The sequence below is a fragment of the Squalius cephalus genome, assembly GCF_949319135.1.
Source record: "Squalius cephalus genome assembly, chromosome: 22".
Lineage (NCBI taxonomy): Eukaryota > Metazoa > Chordata > Actinopteri > Cypriniformes > Leuciscidae > Squalius > Squalius cephalus.
This window is the reverse complement of record NC_137143.1, coordinates 17,609,022-17,630,476: the sequence shown is the minus strand read 5'-3', so window position 1 is coordinate 17,630,476 and position 21,455 is coordinate 17,609,022. Positions and strand designations below refer to the sequence as shown.

Below are 21,455 nucleotides of genomic sequence, written 5' to 3'. Positions count from 1 at the left end.
TACTAAAAGCCATTTTAAAAAGATGCGTTTTAAGTCTTGATTTAAAAAGGCCCAGGTCAGTAACGATACGCGTCTCACTGGGGAGCTTATTCCAGAGCTTAGGTCCAGAAACTGAAAAAGCGCGGTCTCCCCAGTTTTTAAGTTTTGACCTGAGCACTTCCAACATAAGTTGATTGGTCGACCTCAAAGTCCTACCATAATTGCGAATGGTCAGCATATCTGATATGTAAGAAAAACATATCATCTGATGTTGATTAGAAGTCGTTCCAACTAGATTGACTGGACATTTTTCTTTCTAATAATTTATTCAAAAAATGCAATTCATTCAATTCATCCCCTATCATAAAAGAAAAAGCCACATCAAAAGAATGAAAAAGTATTTTGGCATAATCTTTTATTAGTTCTTAGCTAAATTAACAAAACGGCTTCACTGATAATATGGAGAAAACTGGAGCACAGAAAAAAAAAAAAAAAAAAACATTTAAAATATCAGATTTATTAATATTTTTATGACAAGCCAGATCAAGTGTGACTCATAATCTTAATGATATTTATGAATTAATTTGTATTATATGAATTGTTTTATATAGAATGAGGCAAATAGTAATTTGTTAAAACATTTTAATAATAACCTTGAAAAGTGTATTTAAAAACGTGTTTTTAATTAATGATAGAGATATGATAGATAATAATATAAACTTTTTTTTTTTTTTTTTTTTTACTTGGTATTACATTTTTAAATGAAACCAGCATGAATACAAACATTTCTAAGAATTTGACTAAGAATTTAAACTAGATTTGCCCTTTCCTTTCGACACGTTTTGCTACCGTTCCCATTAAGTTATAAAAATGTTATTTCTAAATGTTCTCTGAACATTCAAAACATCAGAATTGTTTTTTTCATGGTTATGCGAACGTAAAAGGAACATTCCATTTTATCGTTTTGCAAAACAATAACGTTACTTACTTTTGAATGTTCTCTAAACATTTTGAAACAAGTTGCATTATTTCAGGCATGAACAATGTATAAATGTTTTGGTTTTTTTCGTGCTAACGTTTTGAGAACATTAATAAACAAACAATATTAAGTTCTATTAACGTTACTAAAAGAACATTTGTTGAGCCCATGTTGTCGCCCACACTGTAAATAAAAAAGTTGCTGGCTTAAATTAAGTACAATCAACTTGTTGGATGTTTAAGTCATTTCAACTTAAACTGACTTAAATAAGTTGAATCTCGTATAAATTTTCAACTTATTTTGATGAGGTAAAGCAATGTAAAAACATATGTTGTCATAACTTATTGATCATATAAATTTTTACAGTGCATGTCTTTAAAAAAGAATGACTTATCGTCACTTTGTCGATGTAAAATGCTGTAAACTTTTTTTTTTTTTTTTTTTGCCAGCACTGCTTGAATTTCCCAGCCATTGAAGGTGAGATTCAACTACAATTCTCTAAAAATGTACTGCTCATACTCAATGAATTACAGCACACTTGGAACAATGCATGAAACCTTTCTTCATGCCTCATCTGGAACAGAGACTGTGTTTTCTCCTTTGGGTTTAGGGATTCTCGCTTTTTAGCCAGGCCTGAGAGATATAATGAGACGTGCAAGTGTCTCTGCTTCCTATTAACCCAGGCATTTCCTCGCTATAGTGCACACCCGTTAAACATCCAGAGATAGCACAAACGTGCTGGCTTCATTTCACGCCTCTCTGTTTTATTGTTGACGAATAGCTTGAGCAGATGTCCTCGTTATCTTTGAAGATTCCTGCACGGCCAGCGTGATAAATTGAAAAAACACGCATAGACACACTGACAAAAACACACAAAACCAAACTCACGCAGATGGAACGGCATCCTTTCCAACCTTGAATTTTCTACCGTTGGAAAACTGGTCCAGGCCTACTTCACGTTCTCTCTCTTTCTGTGAAGCACCAAATCCAATGTCTTTATGTGTTGCACCATCTGTGCAAAACCACAAGGTCTTTTATCTTTTTCCAGCCGTGGATGAGCACTGGATGGAGAGGGAGTGAACAAGAAAGAGAGGTAAGGATCTCTCATCTGATACGCACATTAGTTCACTGGCACACTTTCTCACCACTATAACTGATCCAAAAAGATCCCTGCAGAGAGAGTGTTTGCTGGAATTATCAGGTGTAATGCTGCATGAAATGATAAAGGGTCCAGTAGTTTGGACTAATTACTTGAATCAAATTATTGCAGAGAATTCATAGTTATGTCCAATAAAATCGGTACAAACAAACAACAATAGCTCTCACTGTAATAGGTGTCAATGCAATTCAGTATATTTGTAAATTAGTATTGTCTTTCTACTTTTTAGATTTGAAATATAGCAGTATTGATGTTTTTCAAGTGCACTTATGCTATACTGATACCCTTCAAAGCCCTAACCTGTGTCTCTTTATGACTCTTTATGGTCTTGTGTCACTTACAAGTTATTTGTAAAGCAAATGATTTACAGTCGACACACTGACAGATAAATCATGTAAAACAATGTCAAGAGCTCCCTCAGAATAGAAAGCCAAAATACCTGTCAAATACCATTTAGGTTAAAGAGGACAAAATGTAGGAATCACTTATTTGAATAGATATATTTATCAGCAATTCGTATTAAAGTAAGGATATTCAAATTATTACATAAAAGAAAGCCCTATTCATTTTGTCACTATAGTTGAGGTAACTTTTGGCTGAGGTAACTTCATTGATGCCTATTTGACAAGAAATTCAACATGAAATAGTAAAAAGTTTTATGTGACAAAGTAACTTTTACATAATTAGCCTATAGCTTCAAGAAAAAGAAAAAAAAGTATTTTAAATGTGAACTATTAAATAATAAATAAATAAATAAATAAATAAATAAATAAATAAATAAATAAATAAATAAATAAATAAATAAATACAAAAGTTTCACTCTCGTGCTTAACATTCTATATAATATTATTTTATCATAATATATTAGATTATATTACATTATAAAAGACATCTCGCCCTGAACATTGTCCCTTTAAGATGAGATGAGAGTGAAAGAAGGCGGTGCGGTTTCGCACTCTGGGTGGGAAAGATGGGCGGGGCTAACGCGAGGTGACTGACAGCTGGGCCCTGGCACGTCCAAAATCGTGGCGCCTGAGCGCTCCAACGCAGCCAATGAGATCCAGAGCTCGGCCGTCAATCATCCTCCAAGCACCAATCGGGAAGCAAAATGAGGGAATCTTTATCACTTCTTATGTATCCAACGTGGGACGAAAGAACGTCTAAAAAGAAAGTAAAGTCCGGGAGGGGGAAACAAGCGGTGGAAGCGGTCAGAAGTGCGAACTGAATTTGTGAATTATCGGAGTTTTCGGACCGTACAACGAGATCAAGATAAAAGCTTCCCAGTTCCTTTTACCGCGAGCAGGACTGCCGGAGAGAGAGAGAGAGAGTGAACGAACGAACGAGCGAGAGCAGCAAAGTTCACAACAGTCGGACGGATTTACTGGAACTGTTACGCTTCAAACGTGGTTTATTATAATTCATTACAGTGATCCAAAATCCCGCATTCGCAGTTCGGAGACTTTATTTCAAATCCGCGAAGAAGCGAGAGCCTCAAACTTTTTAGAGAGTGCGGTTTTCCCTGAGGAAAAGTTTCTTTAAAGCGCCGATGATCCCAGATTTTCTTTCAGCACGCTCGTATGGAGTTAATGGACACGATCTACCATGTTTTTACTTTTCAGAATAATGAATCACTTTGGATCGAACCATTATAAGAACTTTTGAAACACTATTGCCGATTAAACTCCACAAACTACATTTGATCCAGTGGATCTCTCTTGCCAAAACAAAGCGCCTGTCTATCTCCCATCCAGACCCACTTTTCAACCTTTTAAGGACAACTGCATTTAGTTTTGGCTTCTGGACAAGTTTCTTCTATTGCCTCGTCGTGATTCACCTTTGATTTACTTACGTGGTGCAGCAGGGGAGATACAATTTTACTGGGGACCGTTTTCAAGTCCAGGACTGATGCATTGCCCAAAAACAACGCAGTATAATGTGATATTACCGTTGGGTAAACAAACACCTTAATGAAGGCGAATTACTCGAACTCTGAGAAACTCAATAAGCCCGAGCTGTCCGTTTGTGGATGAGAGAGAGATCAGTGGTTAAGCGCTGAGACAACTGGATACAAAATGGCGGCGTGGCTGGGACAGATGGGATCACTTTCATATCATGTGTTTTATTGGCTTTTGACGCTGGAACTGCTAATCAATTATGGAGCACCGTGTCCTCAAAACTGTACGTGTACGCTTGATACGACCGACTGCAGTCGTTTGGACATGACCGATGTCCCTCAAGACTTGCCTAAGAGCACTGTGCATCTGTAAGTACACAAACTGCCCCGTCCGAACGAAATAACTTGTTAAAATCACATTCTCTTCAAACTAACGCGCTTTAAGTTCTTTAACACCCGTGACTGAAGTTGTCCAGTGAAGAAACTGACTCAAAAGTCACAGTATAACAAATGACCATGTTACATACTTATTTAAATTACTTACTAACAGAGGTTTTTCCTTCGCATTAAAATCATAACAAGGTAAGTTATCAGTTATAAGTAGTCTCCGGCCTGGTTGTGAACTGCCAGGTTATGACTTGCTAGTTACTGTCATAAGTTTGGAAACTCTGACAGACAGTTTTGGGAGGCCTGCTGATACGAGTCAAAGTCATGAAGCAACGAACATATTCAGTTGTGTATTTGCTGGGAAGTAATTATGTCCCTTGAAGTCACATTTAAATATTGCTGGACTAGTGTACAAGAAAAAACAAATGATAAAGCTTATAATAATTCAATATCTCTCCATGGCTGTGCTCACAAAGTTTATGTTTCTGAGAAAACAGGATTGGAATCTACTTAAAATCTGAAAAGTTTCAATTTTCAGTTATCTATATCTCTGAAAGGTGTTACCTTCAGATATACTTTTCATAAACATTGCAGTTTAGTCATGTGGCATTTACAATGCAATTAAGTGATTTTTCACATTTTATTTGGTCTAGTTTATAAATTATAACTTAAAATGTTATTGTTTTCCCTCAAAATTACCCTATATTAAGTTTAAGTAGATCAGTGGCAGAAGCTATTTTATGGTTATCTGACGTAGAACTCCCAGATATATTTTAAGGATAATTGTTTGAAGATATAATATTTGTTGGAAACATCGTGCAGCAAACGTAAAAAGTCTTCAACATTTTTCTACAAACCTGACATCACTTTTAAAGATGTCTTTTTGGATGTTTGGTTTTAGTGTAATGTATCTCTTCTCTACTGTCTAGACAATCACTAAGGTTTTATCTGTTTGTATGTTCAAGATCACAATCATATCGTTTTCAAAGGGAAATATTTTACTGCCCAGTATTATCTTTAACACCTTTACTGCATGTTTCAATGCTGCAAAGATACCCATTTTGTCAATATCACAAAGGCAGCTCCCTTGTTTTTGTCAGGCGGTTATCACTCAAGTTTAAACACGGAAGCATCAACTGAAGTCACAAGCTATCTGTTTTGCATTGTATACGATCCGATTTGTCAAATTTTAGTCGGGCCTGGTGCGTTAGATACTTCATTGGGCCTTATTTGAAAGAAATGGAGACAAATACAACCACAGATAACTTTATGAAGATGAGAAGTCTACCAAAGGTTGTTGGCATAATCGTTCTTTGTCTGATAGGACCGTGAAACATTCATTACACAAGATATCAGGCTTTAGATGGGAATGATTGGGCAGGTAGATCTGTTGATGTTCTGCCTCAAGGACTGTCTAACCTACTGCCGAGTAATTTGACCTGGTCTGCGTGAGTGCTTTAGTTCGTGGCCCTATACCATTAAAATGCTTAAAGCGATTTCAGTGGAAAGCTAATGTGACATTCTGAGCAAAACTGGATGTTCAGTGAGAAAATTGGTAAAGAGTGGTCTCTATTTGACAGGTGGTTGGAGGGAATAGGCTGAAAAATAAGAGGGTTTGGAGGGTGACGTTGGCAAAATAGGAATGTTTTTCACAAATGAATTATCATAATAACTTGTATTAGGAAAGTATGGTCTTAATTTTGATTTCATGATGATTTTACTGTTCTTTCAGATACCAATTGTGCGACTGCAGGGAACTTCTGATTAGCACCAGTCAATAATTAATTCATTTTGTATTACACTGGCAAATTGGTTTGTTAAACCATTTGAAATGTCTTAACATTTATCAAACTAGTAGAAGCTTTTGACTGAAAGACAACACTTTTATTTCTGCGGATGATAACTTTTTTTTTTTTTTTTTAAATAATCAACTTATTGACAACAACAGCATTAACCCCAAACAACTGGCTTGTGTTGTTGGTAACCAGTGGCTGCTTTTCTCTCAAAAGCGTAGGGCAACTGTGGTCTGTCATAAATGCTGATTATTTATCTTCATTAATCCCTACAACTGTCCCTATTCACATGTCGCTATTCATGTTCAGAGCTTTTGTACGCCTCTCTGGTAATTCACAAGTAGTCAAGGCGCTTGTGACATCAAACCTGTTGCTTGCGTAACCCTGCTGCACAAACTCGTCCAAGGAGCGTCGTCAAACATCGTTTCCAACATCTCAATGCCCCTTTATCGTCTGCTTTCCCGTTGACAGATCCAACAGAAGCTGGATTTTAAGACTAGAGATATTTTTTGGGGTTGTCCATCTGCAATATATCAATCAAGAGTAGAAAAACCTTTGGTTGGAAAAACCCTGAGGACATAGCCCGAGTATAAAATCAAGCCTTAATACCTTCCAGTTGTCCAAATAGTTTCTCCATACTGCCCATTTTTTTTACTTTTTTTATTTAATGGTTCCCCCGTGGCTTGCAGAGACCTTGATGGCGAATAGGAAACTGCGAGGTGTTGGCATCACCATCTCGCACACGAGCCTTTGTGGATTTAAGTTAACTTTGAGATATGGGCCTTAAGACTCCGTTAAGATAAAGGCTGATGGAGTTACTCAAGGTGGGGCTTAAGGGATAGTTCACCCAAAATGAAAATTCTGTCATTTACTCACCCTCATGTTGTTCCAAACCTGTCATTCTTTCTTTTGCAGAACACATATTTTGAAGAATGTTGGTAACCAAACAGTTTTAGTGACTATTGTCTATTGTATGAAAGACATTCCTCAAGTTATCTTCTTTTATGTTCCACAGAAAAAAAGTAAGTCTTATAGGTTTAAAACAACATGAGTGTGAGTAAATGATGACAGTTTTCATTTTAGGATGAACCATCCTTTTAACTTGAGAGTGGAGGAGACGGTTGAATTAACTGATGAATATTATGAGTAATCTTCCTGGCTTCACAGTCCTCCATCTGCGAATTTGAAAAAGTTGTCTGAATTCCTTGCGAATTATTTTCCATTAAAAATGTTTCCTGCATCTGATCCATCTGAAGTAAAGAATGGCACACAAAAAAATGAGCAATTTTGCACCGACCCTTCAGCATTCAGGATAAATGAGATACATTTCTAATTAAATAGCTTTTTGATTTTGCCTGTTTATTTAGTGTGCTTGCTGTGAAGACCGAGGTGATGGAAACAGTTTGGCTCGATATAACGAGCCATATGAGTCTTATTTCTCAAAGTAAACTACAACGACCCTTTGGTGGCCCTCCTGATTGTTTTGAAAGCGGAGGGGGTGGTGGTTGGTTTGTGTGTGCAACCTGGGTTGCCACATGTGTGAGTGTAGTTCGGCCCCCTCTTTTAGGGTCGGTAAACAGCCCGCCAGATTTTTCTCACCACCCTGAAGGGGGATTTATGTACTGGTCTTTTCTTTATGGTCCCTGTCACCTGTTGTGGAGCCGCTGCGTAAACCTGTACGTGAAGGGTGCGGTGCGTCTTTGGCCGGGCCACAAGAGTTAAGTTCAATGTCACGGTCCATTGCTTTCCATTGACGAAACTTCTAGATCTTGATCTGCTTCTCCGACCCATTGTTTATTCTTTCAACGTGTGGAAACCAGTCAGAGTATGTCATCAGCAGTCGAACTCGTTTTGATGCTTGTTCATTTCGTTATCTGAGCAGTATGCTTTATTAATCCCGTTGCTGTAGACTTGGGCTGCATTCAAAAACAGCAACTCGCATTCTAGATTTTTGACAGCATAACACAAAACATATGTAAAAGCTGAGCTGGTTTGCTCCAGGTGTGTGCAGTAGCCTGGAGTGGAGTTTGCTTGCGTTATCGGATTGTGAGTTAAAGGAGTGCCTTGCCGTTGTTTAGCTTGGCCTGCATGGCACAGAGGTTAACGGCACCTTCCGTTAGCACTGCTCATGAGGAGTTTCCACGAATTCAAGGACTTTTTATTCATTGATTTATGCCCTGCTCATTTTTGTCTGGTAACGTGCTTAAAACACAAGACTAGCCATTTAACGGTGAACTGCGAGTGGGACATCTTCCAAAACCCTGCGTAAGTGCAATTTGGACTAGTTTAGATGAAGATGAGTGTTGTTATGTCTCGGTTAGGGGAATGGCAGCCACACTAGAACCAGAATCGAAATTCCAACAGGATCAAACAAATATTCCAGATTCTCTTTCTGTTGAGACACATTTGAGCACCTCCTTCTCTCCCCTCCTTTGTTTAAGTGTCTAAGAAGTGATGGATGACTCATCTGTGAATTCTGTACATCTGGTAAGAGTTTGGAGATCTGGAAAAGACATAAAAAAGAGTGAAAGAAAGGGGAGGGGTGAGAGAATTGGAGAGAAACAGGCCTTATAGAGCACCCCCTGCACATTTGGTCTGGAGACTAAATTCACTAGTTAACATTCTGTGGAACCATTACTGACAAACTACCCCTCTAACCCCATACTGCATATACTTTTCAGAAGTTTTATGGCATTATACCTTAGTGAGCAAGCATATAGGTAGATATGTATATTCTGTCGATCTAGGATTGTGATTATGAGGATTAATGTAATGTAGTGGGTTTTGGTCCTGATTTTTTCTTATTTTTTCTTTTTCTTTTTTACATTCCCATGTTTAACTGCCCTGCTGCTGTCTTGTAATAGTAATGATGATGATAATAATATAATTATATACACCTCATTGTGTCCAAATAGATTAGTCGATATCAGTGTTATTTTAGTATCATTTTAGTTTTAGTAATTGTAGTGAAAGTTAGATTTTTTTTTTTAATTTTGATGCATTTTGTTTAGGGCTGTAACGATTCCTAGATTTAAGTCGAGTACTCGATTTAAAAAAATTCTCGATTGCAAATTACCCGTGTTGAGTAACCGGCAAAAAAACGGAAGTGGCGCGTTTCACAGACAAGAATCCATGAACCGCATTATTACACACCCATATTAATAAAAGTTATAAAACCCATATTATTACTTACTTTGATACTTTATTTGAACCAATTATTATTGCTTATTATATATTTGTATTTTAAGTCATTTTAAAGGCTGTTGTTAACTTGGATCTATTTTTTTTACCATCATTTTTATTAATCCGATTAATCGATGGAATAATCTGTGGAATTCTCGATTACTTAAGTAATCAATAGCTACAGCCATACTTTCGTTATAATAGTTGTTGTTATACATGTATATAATATTTCCCCTTCTGTGCGTTTGAATTTTCCCATACGTATGAAGGTTTGACCCTGCTGGTCATACAGTCACAAAATTAAATTTGATATACGCTTTCTACTGTACATGATGAATATACTGCTGATGTTGACCACTCTGATGTTTCCGTTGAGCTAGTAGTGCAATTACTCCTGCGTTTTCCTTTCTGTTAAGATAATAAACCATATGCAGGGTAAATCTGTAATCTAACGATCACTTGTTCTGTTCACTTTGAAGTTTTCTGGAACAGTCTGTCACGGGCTGGTCTGTAACTATGCAGGACTTATTTACACTCCCTGTCTAAACTCTGGGTTTTCATTAAATGATAGAAAATTATCAATTGAAACAAATGTGTATATAGTCAAGTGTGAGTCATCCATCTGTAGATTTGGTTCTGGCTCAGCCCGGGGCAAGAAGAGAACCTTTTCTTACTGGCTCCAGGGCCCAATTTCTGTCATATGTCTTTAAAATGTGTCTGGTTTGTCTTGGATTCAAGCTTCATGTTACTTTTGTTTGTTGCTTTTTTTCCCTCATATTTAATTTCTCTCTCTCCCACCATGTAGCGTTCACTTCCTGATGATCTTTATCTCATCTTCACTCTAGATTTGATACTCTCGCTCCCTTTTCTGTGCTTTGTTTGGACTGTCGGCAAAAGCTCCTGGCTTCACTATCAGTGGTGTTGCTCGGCTGTAAATGGTCTTTATGGCAGGAAAAAGAGAGAGAGGAGCACAAGCTGTGCGGCTTCAGAGAAGCAAGTGTCTGTCCGTCTGGTCTCTCGCGCTCTCCTTCGTTCAGTGCTGTGACAGAAGAGTTATTCTTTGACTAGTTTATGGCCCTCTAAAACAGGGTGCATTAAAGATGCTTCTGTCTTCCAGCTGCATCATATAGCTCCATCATTGACATCATTTCACACTTCCAAAGACCGAAGTTCACACTCTGCTTATCAGTGATAAAGATAGACGGATAGATAAAGGTCGCCTCTCTGGCGTTCTACTCATGATATGGCCCTTTGAGGGAAAAACTTAAAAACACTGACAAGGTATGAAACATGTCTAGCTAGCTAATGTAGCAAACGGGTATGATAAACTCGTGAGAGTAAAAGACGGGGGCATTGTTTATTTAATGTATAGCATTGCGTCTCACCAGGTGACAACGTAGCGTTAAATCACCATTCAACAGACTCATGCCACCACCGCACTGGTAACTAGTTAGCAACTTAAAGTCTTAAAGACAAATATGAAAAGATAGTTATATATGATATAAAAATTACAGCTCATAAAGCTCATAAATTAGAGTTCATAAAGCTTTATCATCATTGATTTTATTTTTTGTCAATCTTCAATGATCATTTTCATTACTCTAATTCTAATATTTCTACAGGAATTTAAGCTTTTTTCAATCATTTTAAGAAGACTAATAATTTAATAATTTAAGAGCCCATGATACAATTTGATGTTTTGTCTATCTTGAAATATTTGTTATTCAAACAAGAAGTTGGGGTGGGATTTCAAAAGGCTCATTCTTTTATTTATTTTCATGGTTTCCACAAAAATATTAAGCAGCACAATAGTTTTCTTGAGCAAATGTCTTTTTTTTACCTTTTTTGAGCAGCAAATTAGCATATTAGAATGATTTCTGAAGGATCACGTGACACTGAAGACTGGAGTAACGATGCTGAAAATTCAGCTTTGCCATCACAGTTATAAATTACATTTATTTATTTAAAAATACGTAAATATTACTTTTTTTTACTGTATTTTTCATCAAATAAATGCAGCCTTGATGAGCATAATTTTCTTTCAAAAACATTAAAACATTTTTACTGATTACAAACTTTTGTATAGATTGCCAGACATGGCCTAAGAGCCACAAAACTCACATTTTGGACTTCACAAGCCACAAAAGACTTAAGTCTTAAGGACTTTACATTGAAATCAACCCTCACTGGAAAACTGTAGCGTTAGTTAAGCCTGCTGTATGGTTACAACGACCATGTGATTTATGCCCCAAAGGTCAGCCTAAAGGTGTGAAAGTTAGTGTTATCTGATAAGATAAAGCGGCTTAAACAAAGTGGATTGACTGAGAATTATACACTGTGATTATATTATCACTCTCATTTCCTTTTTGGCTGGTTAGGAATAGGTCAGTTCTCCAAACATGAGGTCCCCATGAAGACTGAGGAGATCTAGTCTAATGAGCTTTTTGTCTTGCTTGGCTGTATAGCAGCAAAACATTTAAATGACTCTAATACTTCCCGCCTCTTTATTAGCTCCACCCACTAATGATTGACAGAGCTGTTGACAATCGTGGTGTTGTTTAACCTTGTATTTGGTCTTCCTTTCAGCCCATAAAATTCTGTAGTGGAAACTAATATGAACATCAGTCAGTAATCGGCGTGCGAATGACGAGATTGACGGTTTCATTACGCTCAATCTTCAGCAATTTGCAGGTTGGAAACGGCTAAAGCAGATTATCAACCTCCGTTCCACACGGGCGTACATGGTTTTTCTCGACAGTATTTGTGCCCCCTGGTGAGGCTCTTTTAAGAAAGCCTGCAATTTTTCACTTTGCTTCGGTATAATTAGGTAATTGCCTCATGGTACAGGACTGTAATTTCGCTGTGTTCACCCCTGTCAGATGATTGCCTTCAGGGCAGCTCACCCTGTGTTATTATCTCCACACAAACACACACATGAGCCGAACCACAGAAGCATTGTCACAGTTTTTCCTGTTCAGCACTAGAGTAAATTGCTTTGCTAAATTGCGCAACTTTACCACTTGAATAGGGACAGATTGAGCTACTTAAAGTGTGATTATGATGTCTGCATTATTAAAATATATTTTTCCTTTTGTTTATTCCTTCTTTGGTGCACAATGCTAAATTGAGAAGGTATACAACCATCCTAAATATTATAGTCGATGTCTGTTCTATCTCAAGTTTGCTTGTGAATGGCTGGGGTTGACAGCTCTGAGTGAGAAACACACATTAGGTGTAATTCTGCTCCTTTACAACCAGCTAGCTCCACAAATCCTCACTCAGGTTCGATTCAGCAGATGGAAAAACAATCATCCAATGTTTTCTTTACAAGCACAGATGAGCTGCCGATTAAAACAGCTAGCTAACTCTACTAAGTGGACCTAGATGGGTGCGTCATTGAGTCTGTTAGTCAGGGAGTTGAAGATAATCCGAAAGTCAATAGTTTGTGTTTGCGGGAACAAACCGCTTTCTAAACGGATTGTACATGTGGACATTTCTTATTACACTTTCTATTGGCCTGAACTTCCAAAAGCCCAGTCACTCAACTTCCATTTTACGTGCATAGCCTAACTGTTAGTTGTTTAAATTGAATTTAACCTAAAAATTCCTTTAAAAACATATAGTGCAATATTTAACCGGCAATATTTGTATACAAAATATATGAAGCATTTAAGATAGCTTATTCCTTTAAAATAAAAGTCTTTGACCTGGAATATTCTTGTAAAAATAAATATTGAGAAGTATTTAACAGTTTGGGGTCAAAAAAAAAAAGGAAATTAATACTTTTATTCAGCAAAGAATCATTATATTGATGACAAGTTACAGTAAAGACATTTATAATGTTACAAAAGATTTCTATTTGAAATGAATGCTGTTCTTTTGAGGAATCCGGAAATAAATGATCACAGTTTTCTCAACAATAATATCTGTTTTCAACATTGATCATAATAAATCTTTCTTTTAATTGTACTTTTTTAAAAATACTTTTGTTAAAACATTTATATGATCCAGACATGTTGAGCCTTGGTGTTTGTTTGGGAAATTCCTGTTTGAATCCAACTCACTAATAATTTGCGGTTCTCTCTCATTCTCTAAAAATGAATACAAATTGAAAAAAAGCACTGCCAAAATTTCAATACTCTCCTAAGATTGAATATAAATTCAGTCAGAGAGTCCCTTTTTAAACCATTTACTCCAACTATAAACAATACAAGAATGGTGCAGCCCATCCGAAAGGAAAATCTGAGCAGGCAGTAGCCGAGGAGCGAAGGAAGAAACCACAGAGCTGACAGGAGCTTTATAGATCACAGCGCCATCAATCTCTGACATTTCAGCGGGGAGAGCAGGAGGTCAGCGCTCTGCCAAGCCCGATCTGAAGCCCTTGGATGAGTGCTCGCCTGAACCGCGCTGAAATGAAGATGACGTCCCGCTAAAGGAGGCTGTTGATGTTTCTGATTTATGGGCCATAAGTGTCGATATGACACGTTTCAGTGATGAACCGGACTGATAGACTGTTCGGTGTGTTGTTGAAAGCTGCTGCTGGCAAAGTAGACATAGTGAGGCGAGAGATTTAGGGCGCTTGAATGGGTCTGCTCATGAGAGAAATGCGATCGTTTTCATGTCACCGCTTTTTACTGAAGGAGTAGCGTCTGTCGACCGTTATGAGCGTCTGTCTAAAGTGTTTTAATACATTTCTCTCTCTCTCTCTCTTCCCCTCCCTCTCTTTGTTCACTCAGAAATCTGAGCCACAACAAGCTGACAGCAGTCGATATGGACATCCTCTCCAATCTGCCCAACCTGAGAGAAGTGTGAGTAGAACAGTCCCATGTCCCCGTCATGTCCCGGAGTCCAAACCTCCTGTAGATCGGCCCAATGTCAGCTGGAAATCTGTCCCTGCTTAATGAAATCAATTAGCATGCTAGCAACTTTCCCAGAGCTGTAACAGGATGTTGTCGGCTTTCACAAACGTTATCTCCAACATTTGTTTTCAGGACAAAGATGCATCTATAAGCATATCATTTATAAGACAACTCTTTAATTCTGAGTGGAAGTGCTGGTTAATTCTACGTGTAAAATAGAAACCACTTCTGATCCTGGCTAGAAAACATTCCCACAGCTAAAGCCCCACAGAGAGAGGCAATTGAATGAAGTTCATTAAATGGTGTAATAATGTTAATTACAGCCATTAGCCACAATCGGTCATAAATCATTTTAAAGCGTGCTGTCAGTGCTATTGGATATTTAAGTACTTTAGCTGGTGGCTATTGTCCTGAAAGTGGCGGAGATTGGGAATAAAGAGGTTTGCTATTATAAGCGCCTTCCATCATCACCCGACACCAGCCACTAACCTGCGCTGTAAATATTTAATACATCGAGGGACTGTGTCTGGCCCTCTGCCAGACGGGCCTACTTTCTCTCTCAGTGTGTCGATGGTCACTGTTACTGTGTGTGTATGTATGTATATGTGTGTGTAATTTATATATACCATGGTAAAAGTATATATTATTATATTATGTTAATTATATAATATATCAGATTTATTTTATTTATGAATATATTTATCACAAAATACATGAAGTACATATTCCAAAAAAAAAAAAAAGAGAATATATTAAAATAATATATATATTACATATATTTCAAATATGAGATCTATTAGGTATATTACAAGAAATGTTATTCAAAACGTTTCAATAATTATATTATTTAACCTGGATTTTGTCCTGTTTTTTTGATTGACAGGAGGCTTGACCACAATGAGCTGACATCCATCCCTTCATTTGGAGACGCTGCAGCAACAGTCGTTACACTGTTATTGTAAGTAAACATCAGTGTGTGATGCGCCATGATGACGCATGCTGCTGAGTTGGCACTTTCTATACACAACACAAATTATTGTTTGCATGGTGTGAACAGTCATATTTTCTTTAAGGAATATTTAAATTTTAGCAAATCAGGCTTGAAGTAAATCCCTTCCATTTGTAACTTGTTTAATATTTTTGTCGTTTTTAAATCGGATTGTGCAAGCCTAAAAATTCCCACCTCTGGACGGTGTTTAGTTGTTGCTGGCTGTGTTAGTGAAACTGCCTTTACTAGTGTTACCCTGGAGAATTACTACCTTATTTGGGGTGATCATGTGTATCTGTGTTTGTTTCTTGGCGGTTGAGCCCATTCCTTCTTCAGCATCCAGGTACGCATTTATGGTTTGTGAATATGAGTGTTTTTTTTTTACAGTATTATAGTAACATAGACAGATTAGCACAAGATGCAAATGTTAGTAATGAATATCAGGTTTATACTTAAACTAATATGAAAGGTGAAGTCTGTAATTTCAGTGCTATAAAGTGTCACTAAACAGAGCTGCAAAATGATTGAAGAATTAAATAACAATGCTGTTTTCAAGCAGTGATTTCTTTACATCAAATTGTCAAATATTTTACCTTTACACGCTTTAAATAATGCTTGGTTATAGACTTAAGTCATGTTCAGTCTGTATATCCCTGTTTCAGAGCACCAGTTTGCCTGTATCTCCTTCACACCGACTGATATCCCAGCAGTAATCTGTCTTCTGCACGGATCATGTTCCCATCTGTAATATATCTTTCCACTACCAAATGTGTCGTTCATTTGAGCGGTAAAGCGATCGGTGTCTTTATAGCGGACAGTTGTGCTGTCATGGTGTGACCTCATTGATTTACAGTTAATCACCATCTCCCAGAAATGATGAAAAACCTGCTGAGTTCAATTCACAGGATTGGAACATTTGATATTACACTTGCTAGCTGTGCTTGGAGGATATTGGGAAAGGTTGGAATGGGGGGGGGGTGATGATCAGGGAATGTAGGTCCAAATGGAAGGGTGCTTCTTTTTTTGGCCCTGGTTCGAGGCCTGTTGCTATAGAGGGTCACTGCATATCGGGAAGGGCTCGTCTTTTTTGAGCCGCACAGCTGAATGTAGTAGAACGCCCAGCTGTAGCTGTCAATCAAATGGTTTACTGTAAAAGAAATGGGGGAGGGGTCAGTCGGAAAGGGGGCGAGATCAGATGGTTACTGATACAGACGGATGAAGGGGTAGGAACAGAAAGAGCGAGAGTTCTCAATTTCCACCTGTGAGGAACACCTGACCCTACTCCTGCTCGTGGCTCTTGTTCGGAACGCTCGCAGAATTCCTTCCCTCTGAGTTCACCAGCTGGAATGCTGTCGGACAGCAGCCCCCTGTGATACGGCCACAGAGCCAGCACTAAAATACTGCTTCGTCTGTCACCAACACCAAACTCCTCAATGCCCCGTTTCATCTGAACCGAGTACGGCATTTAAACAGTAGCGCTCTCTTTCCCCCCTCTCTAGTGAAGTGTTTAAACAGCAGAGTCGGCATTCTACTGATTTTAATCTTTTCCTTTGACTGCTGACAGTCGTATTCAAACAGTTTGATGTTGGACATCTGGTCTCACTTTTTACTGCCACAGCATATAGTACAGATGCACATTGTGGCGTTTTAGTTCATTGTGATTCTCAACTGCTGGGAAGTGTGTGACAGATGTTACTCTTGCTAGGTGTTTAAGGTGTATGGTAGGATTTGGGGTGGGGGATGGGGGTCTGAAGCCCACATTTATTTATGTTAAACCGCTTGATTGTCACATTGATCTTGATATTATATCAATTTGTTTCGTCTGTTCAATGACTTTTCACTATGGCATAAATTTGCCATTGTTACTAATTAGACTCAATGTTTTAAGAGAAGTAAAAAAAATAAAATAAAAATGTTTTTTTTATATATAAAAAGTTATAAAGTATAATAGTATAATAACATAAAGTTATATATGTATATCTTTTTAGGACCTTTTGTCGCCAAAAGTAATATTCTTAAATATTAAATTGCCCAAAATTTATTGAAACTTTCATATATCACACAGTCATATAGTGACGAGCTCAAACGACCATGTGTCCTTTTTTGTTGGTTTGGACAAACCTGTTACTATTGCTGCTTTATGGACCCACCAATAACTAATTGTTTGGCTTCCCTGACTAATGTTAGGGTTGTGAAAAACGAAAAAAAAGGTAAACACATTTTTAAAAATTTGACTAAGTGGTGTTAACTGACTAACTGAAGAACTGTTCATTTAGACTTGTTTTTTTTATTTAATTGTTGAAGACTTTGCAACAAAGTAAATTTGTTGCAAAATCTGGTTTGCTGTCTATAGCAGTGGTACTTGTAAGGGTATGGAATTATACTATATATATATATATATATATTAGGGCTGGGCTTAGGGCCGGACGTATCGCCTGCGATAATTAATGCGATATGGCTCAGCTTGTCAGTTAACTACGGCTCTTTGTAGTGAATGCCACTCCATCTGAAAGCAGGTGATGGCGATTTACTACTAATCAAGGAACCGGCTTTACTGACGAGATGCGCATAACAATGTCATGCGATATATCGCCCAGCCCTAATATATATATATATATAATACTATACAATATAAAATAAATATTAGAGGGATAGTTCACTTATAAATTACAATTCTGCCATCATTTACTCACCTTCATTTCATTCCAAACCGGAATGATTTTTTTTTTTTTTTTTTTTTTTTTTTTTGTGGAACATAAATAAGATATTCTGAAAAATGCCTTTTTTTTCTCATACAATAAAAGTCAATCATAATAAAAACTATTTGGTTACCAACATTCTTCAAAATATGTAATCTGGTGTTCTACTGAACAAAATAAGTCACACAGATTTGAAACGACATAATGGGTGATTTGGGTGAATTATCCCTTTAAAACAAATAAAAAATATAGGTCCTGTTAGCTATTGGATAACCATTCCGATCCATCCCTACCTGAAACAATCTTTGAGGGCTCAGAACACCCTTCACAAACCTTCCCACACCATTTCTTCTCCTTACTTTCAGAGTTCATCAAGCAGATAAGCCAATCAATGCTGCCTAAAGCAGCTAACCTTCTTATCCTTTGTGCGGTGCTGCTTTGGTTGGATTAACTGGCTAAGACATTCAGCTCCCACACTCTCTCTCTCTCCCCAACAACTGATTCCGACACTGATCCAGACATTGGTTTGGAATCCAGCTATAGTATTTCAGTCTAACCCAAACAAGTGTAAGGAAAACAACTAAACCACAAGCAAAGTCTTTGTAAACTATTTGTAAAGTATCGTTTTGCCTTGGGTCTGTTTTCTGCTGTAACCCAGATGTGGTAAGTCTGATCCTAGATCTGAGCAGATCCCAGCAGTACCACTTTAAAACGGATTCAGGCCTGGGATGACCAGCGCATGAGAGTGGACCGTTTCTCTCGTTTAACGTCAGCATGTTTTTTTTTGCCCGGAGAAGGTCACCAGCTGCTGACCTGCTACTCAGTGGAGTCTCAGTGCTCTGTTAGTCACAGGAACATCCTGTAGGGCGGTAAGCACAGCACACGTCCTCATCCATACCCTCTGTCTGTTTATTCAGGTGGGACAGTGGGGGTACTCCCTCCTTTTCTCTTTCCTTCCGTCGTTCTCGCTCGCTCTTTCTTCCGTCCTTCCATTCCTCTTTCTTTTTCCCCTCTTCTCACAATTCCCACCCAGAATTCCAGTTAAACGGTCAACCCAGGGAGCATCTGCGTGTCTGCCGGGTCCCGTCTTCACTGGGAAAGGCCTTGCTGGTCTATTAGGCTCCCACAGAACACCTGCCAGCAGACAACCAGAGCAGAAATCCCCTCTTGGTCTCAGCGGACCGTGTGTTTACCGTGAGATTTACGCAGTATTGGGAAGCCGAATAAGGAGGCTTTGTTGTTCCAGCACAGACTCGTCTTCGCTGTATGGGCCTGTCTGCCTGGTCTTTGTAGGGTTTCCTGTTAGCATTGATCATAGTGCAGGTGCTGGAACGTTGAGCATGACTAGCCAGCCTCAATGGAGGATGTTTCAGGTTCGACCGAATATCTCATATTTGGTATGGAGAATATTTGAATATGAGGTTCAGTTGGCCCATTTTATCCGTGCAAAAAGAGTACTGTGGTGGTACCATGATATAGAAATGGTAGCAGATAGTAATTCCAGGGTACATTGATATATATTATTGTGTTGAATAAACCATATTCATATCCCACGGTATTTACCCCAAAGCTTGTAACCTAAGCTTTCATCTTATGCAATGTCATTTCCTTAAGCCCTCTCCGTTACTTTTTTTTGTTATTTAGTAGCAAGTTTAATAGAGGGAGATTTTCTTTTCTTTTCTTTTTTTCTTTTTCTTTAGTACTGTCCCATCCTCCAGTGCGGGGATGGCTTACTCTGAAACTACCCCAAAACAAATTCCAGATGTGGAGAGCTTGACCTCGCCATTCCTTCCGTGGCCGGCAAAAACAAGTGTGATTCTTAAGTCAGCTGCTTTCTCATGCCTCAACCCTAAAGAGAAATAGAAGCAAAGAAAAAAGGGGGAAGGACAGAAATCCAAAGCCCCCTTGAGAGAAAACTGTTATTGATTTGTCTTTACCACGTTAACAACAGTTCACACCGAGCCTGACTAACTAAATGATAAGAAAACACAAAATATTCACACAAACAACAAAATGTTCACTCTAAGTTTTGTTTTGAAATTTTATTCGTTTTACTTTTGACTGAATTGAGTCAAAACAAGATCGTGTTCACGATCTAATCCGAATACAATGCAGAACATTAAAAAAAGATTGGATACTGGATTTTTTTATACATTTGTGTGACTAAACGAAACTAAAATGTTAAAATATGCACAAACTAACCCTAACACTTCACAGCGAATCCAATTCATGATTTAAGATTTGAAGAAAAAAAGGTGATTGTCCGATTTTTTACACACTTTTCTGACTAAACACAACTAAAATATTCACAAACATAACACATTTTTTGCATCAGAAGTATTAAAACAGAGTCCAGTGCAAAAATTAGGTGTAATGCACATCATAGAAATGCATTGTTTCGGTTTAAAATCTTGTCTTTCACTTGGCGTGAAATGAAGAGGCATATAGTTGTCTTATTAGTTATTTGAGTCATAATATATTTAGTTTGTTGTTAATCTCTTCTGTTGCACCCAAAGCTTTATGTACAGAAACAGACATACACAGGTTTAGATGAATCTTTCATCTGACTGATATTTGTCACCATTGCTGGGTTTTTGTTTGGGATTCCAGGCCTGTATGTGTTTGTGCGTTTGCATGTGTGTGTTGACAAATCAAGTTACCGTATCTAGCCACAGTCACTTGGCACTTCTGAAGGCGTGTGTGGAAACAAGCCTCCATTGGGCTTCAAAGCCCTATTGACACATTCTCTCCGAAAGAGCCTCATGTGGTTAGAGCAGGCAGCTGCCTATCAGCACAGATATGTTGGCCAGCATAGAGTTTAACATAGTTGCATATGCACTAATAAAACAAAAAACACTGCGATAACGCGACCTGATAGTCTAGAGTAACCAAGGATAGATCTTAGTTTTTGTCAGGATATTCCATTTGTTTGCCTGATCTGTGTAGACATTAAAAAATAGATTAGCGTGTAATCTGTCCAGAGTGTCACATGAAGCCATATTAAACACTCAGTGAAGGTTTGTACAGCTGTGTATAGAGTTAGTTATAATAGATATGTTCTTTTTTTTCCCTTCTAGGCACCATAATAAAATCCGCAGACTGGAGGGGAGCCTGCTGCAGAACTTCTCTGCTCTGGAGACGCTAGATCTGAGTAATAATGACATCACAGAGCTGAGAGAGCACTGCTTCCCTCCGGGGTTACAAATCAAGGACCTGTAAGAAACGCACTCATTCTCTCTTTTTCAAATAGATGTAACTGTGAACATCTGTGTTCATGTTACACGGTATTCTTTCATAATCTGAAGAGGGATATTTCATCTCTGTAGGCACATGAGCAGTAATAAGATTGTTCATCTGGAGTTCGGGGCGCTTAAGAACCTCGCCGGGAGTCTGCAGATCCTCAGACTTAGCCGGAACCGACTGACCCACCTTCCTGTTAAAGGCCTGGAGCTGCCCAAGCTCACACAACTGTGAGTGCACTATACACACGCTCAAAGGTTTGGGGTCAGAAAGAAAGAAATTAATACTTTCTAAG

The 21,455-nt window shown here is 38.0% G+C and overlaps 1 protein-coding gene across 1 annotated transcript in view; it reads left to right on the top strand.

The window, feature by feature from the left end:
* The first annotated feature begins 3,217 nt into the window (after positions 1-3,217).
* Positions 3,218-21,455, top strand: part of lrig1 (leucine-rich repeats and immunoglobulin-like domains 1) — a 36,819-nt gene continuing 18,581 nt past the window's right edge. The window contains exons 1-5 of the mRNA XM_079856580.1: positions 3,218-4,380; positions 14,111-14,182; positions 15,117-15,191; positions 20,998-21,135; positions 21,247-21,390. Coding sequence (XP_079712706.1) covers positions 4,190-4,380; positions 14,111-14,182; positions 15,117-15,191; positions 20,998-21,135; positions 21,247-21,390 — 620 coding nt within the window. The 5' untranslated portion in view covers positions 3,218-4,189. The remainder of the gene's footprint in view (positions 4,381-14,110; positions 14,183-15,116; positions 15,192-20,997; positions 21,136-21,246; positions 21,391-21,455) is intronic.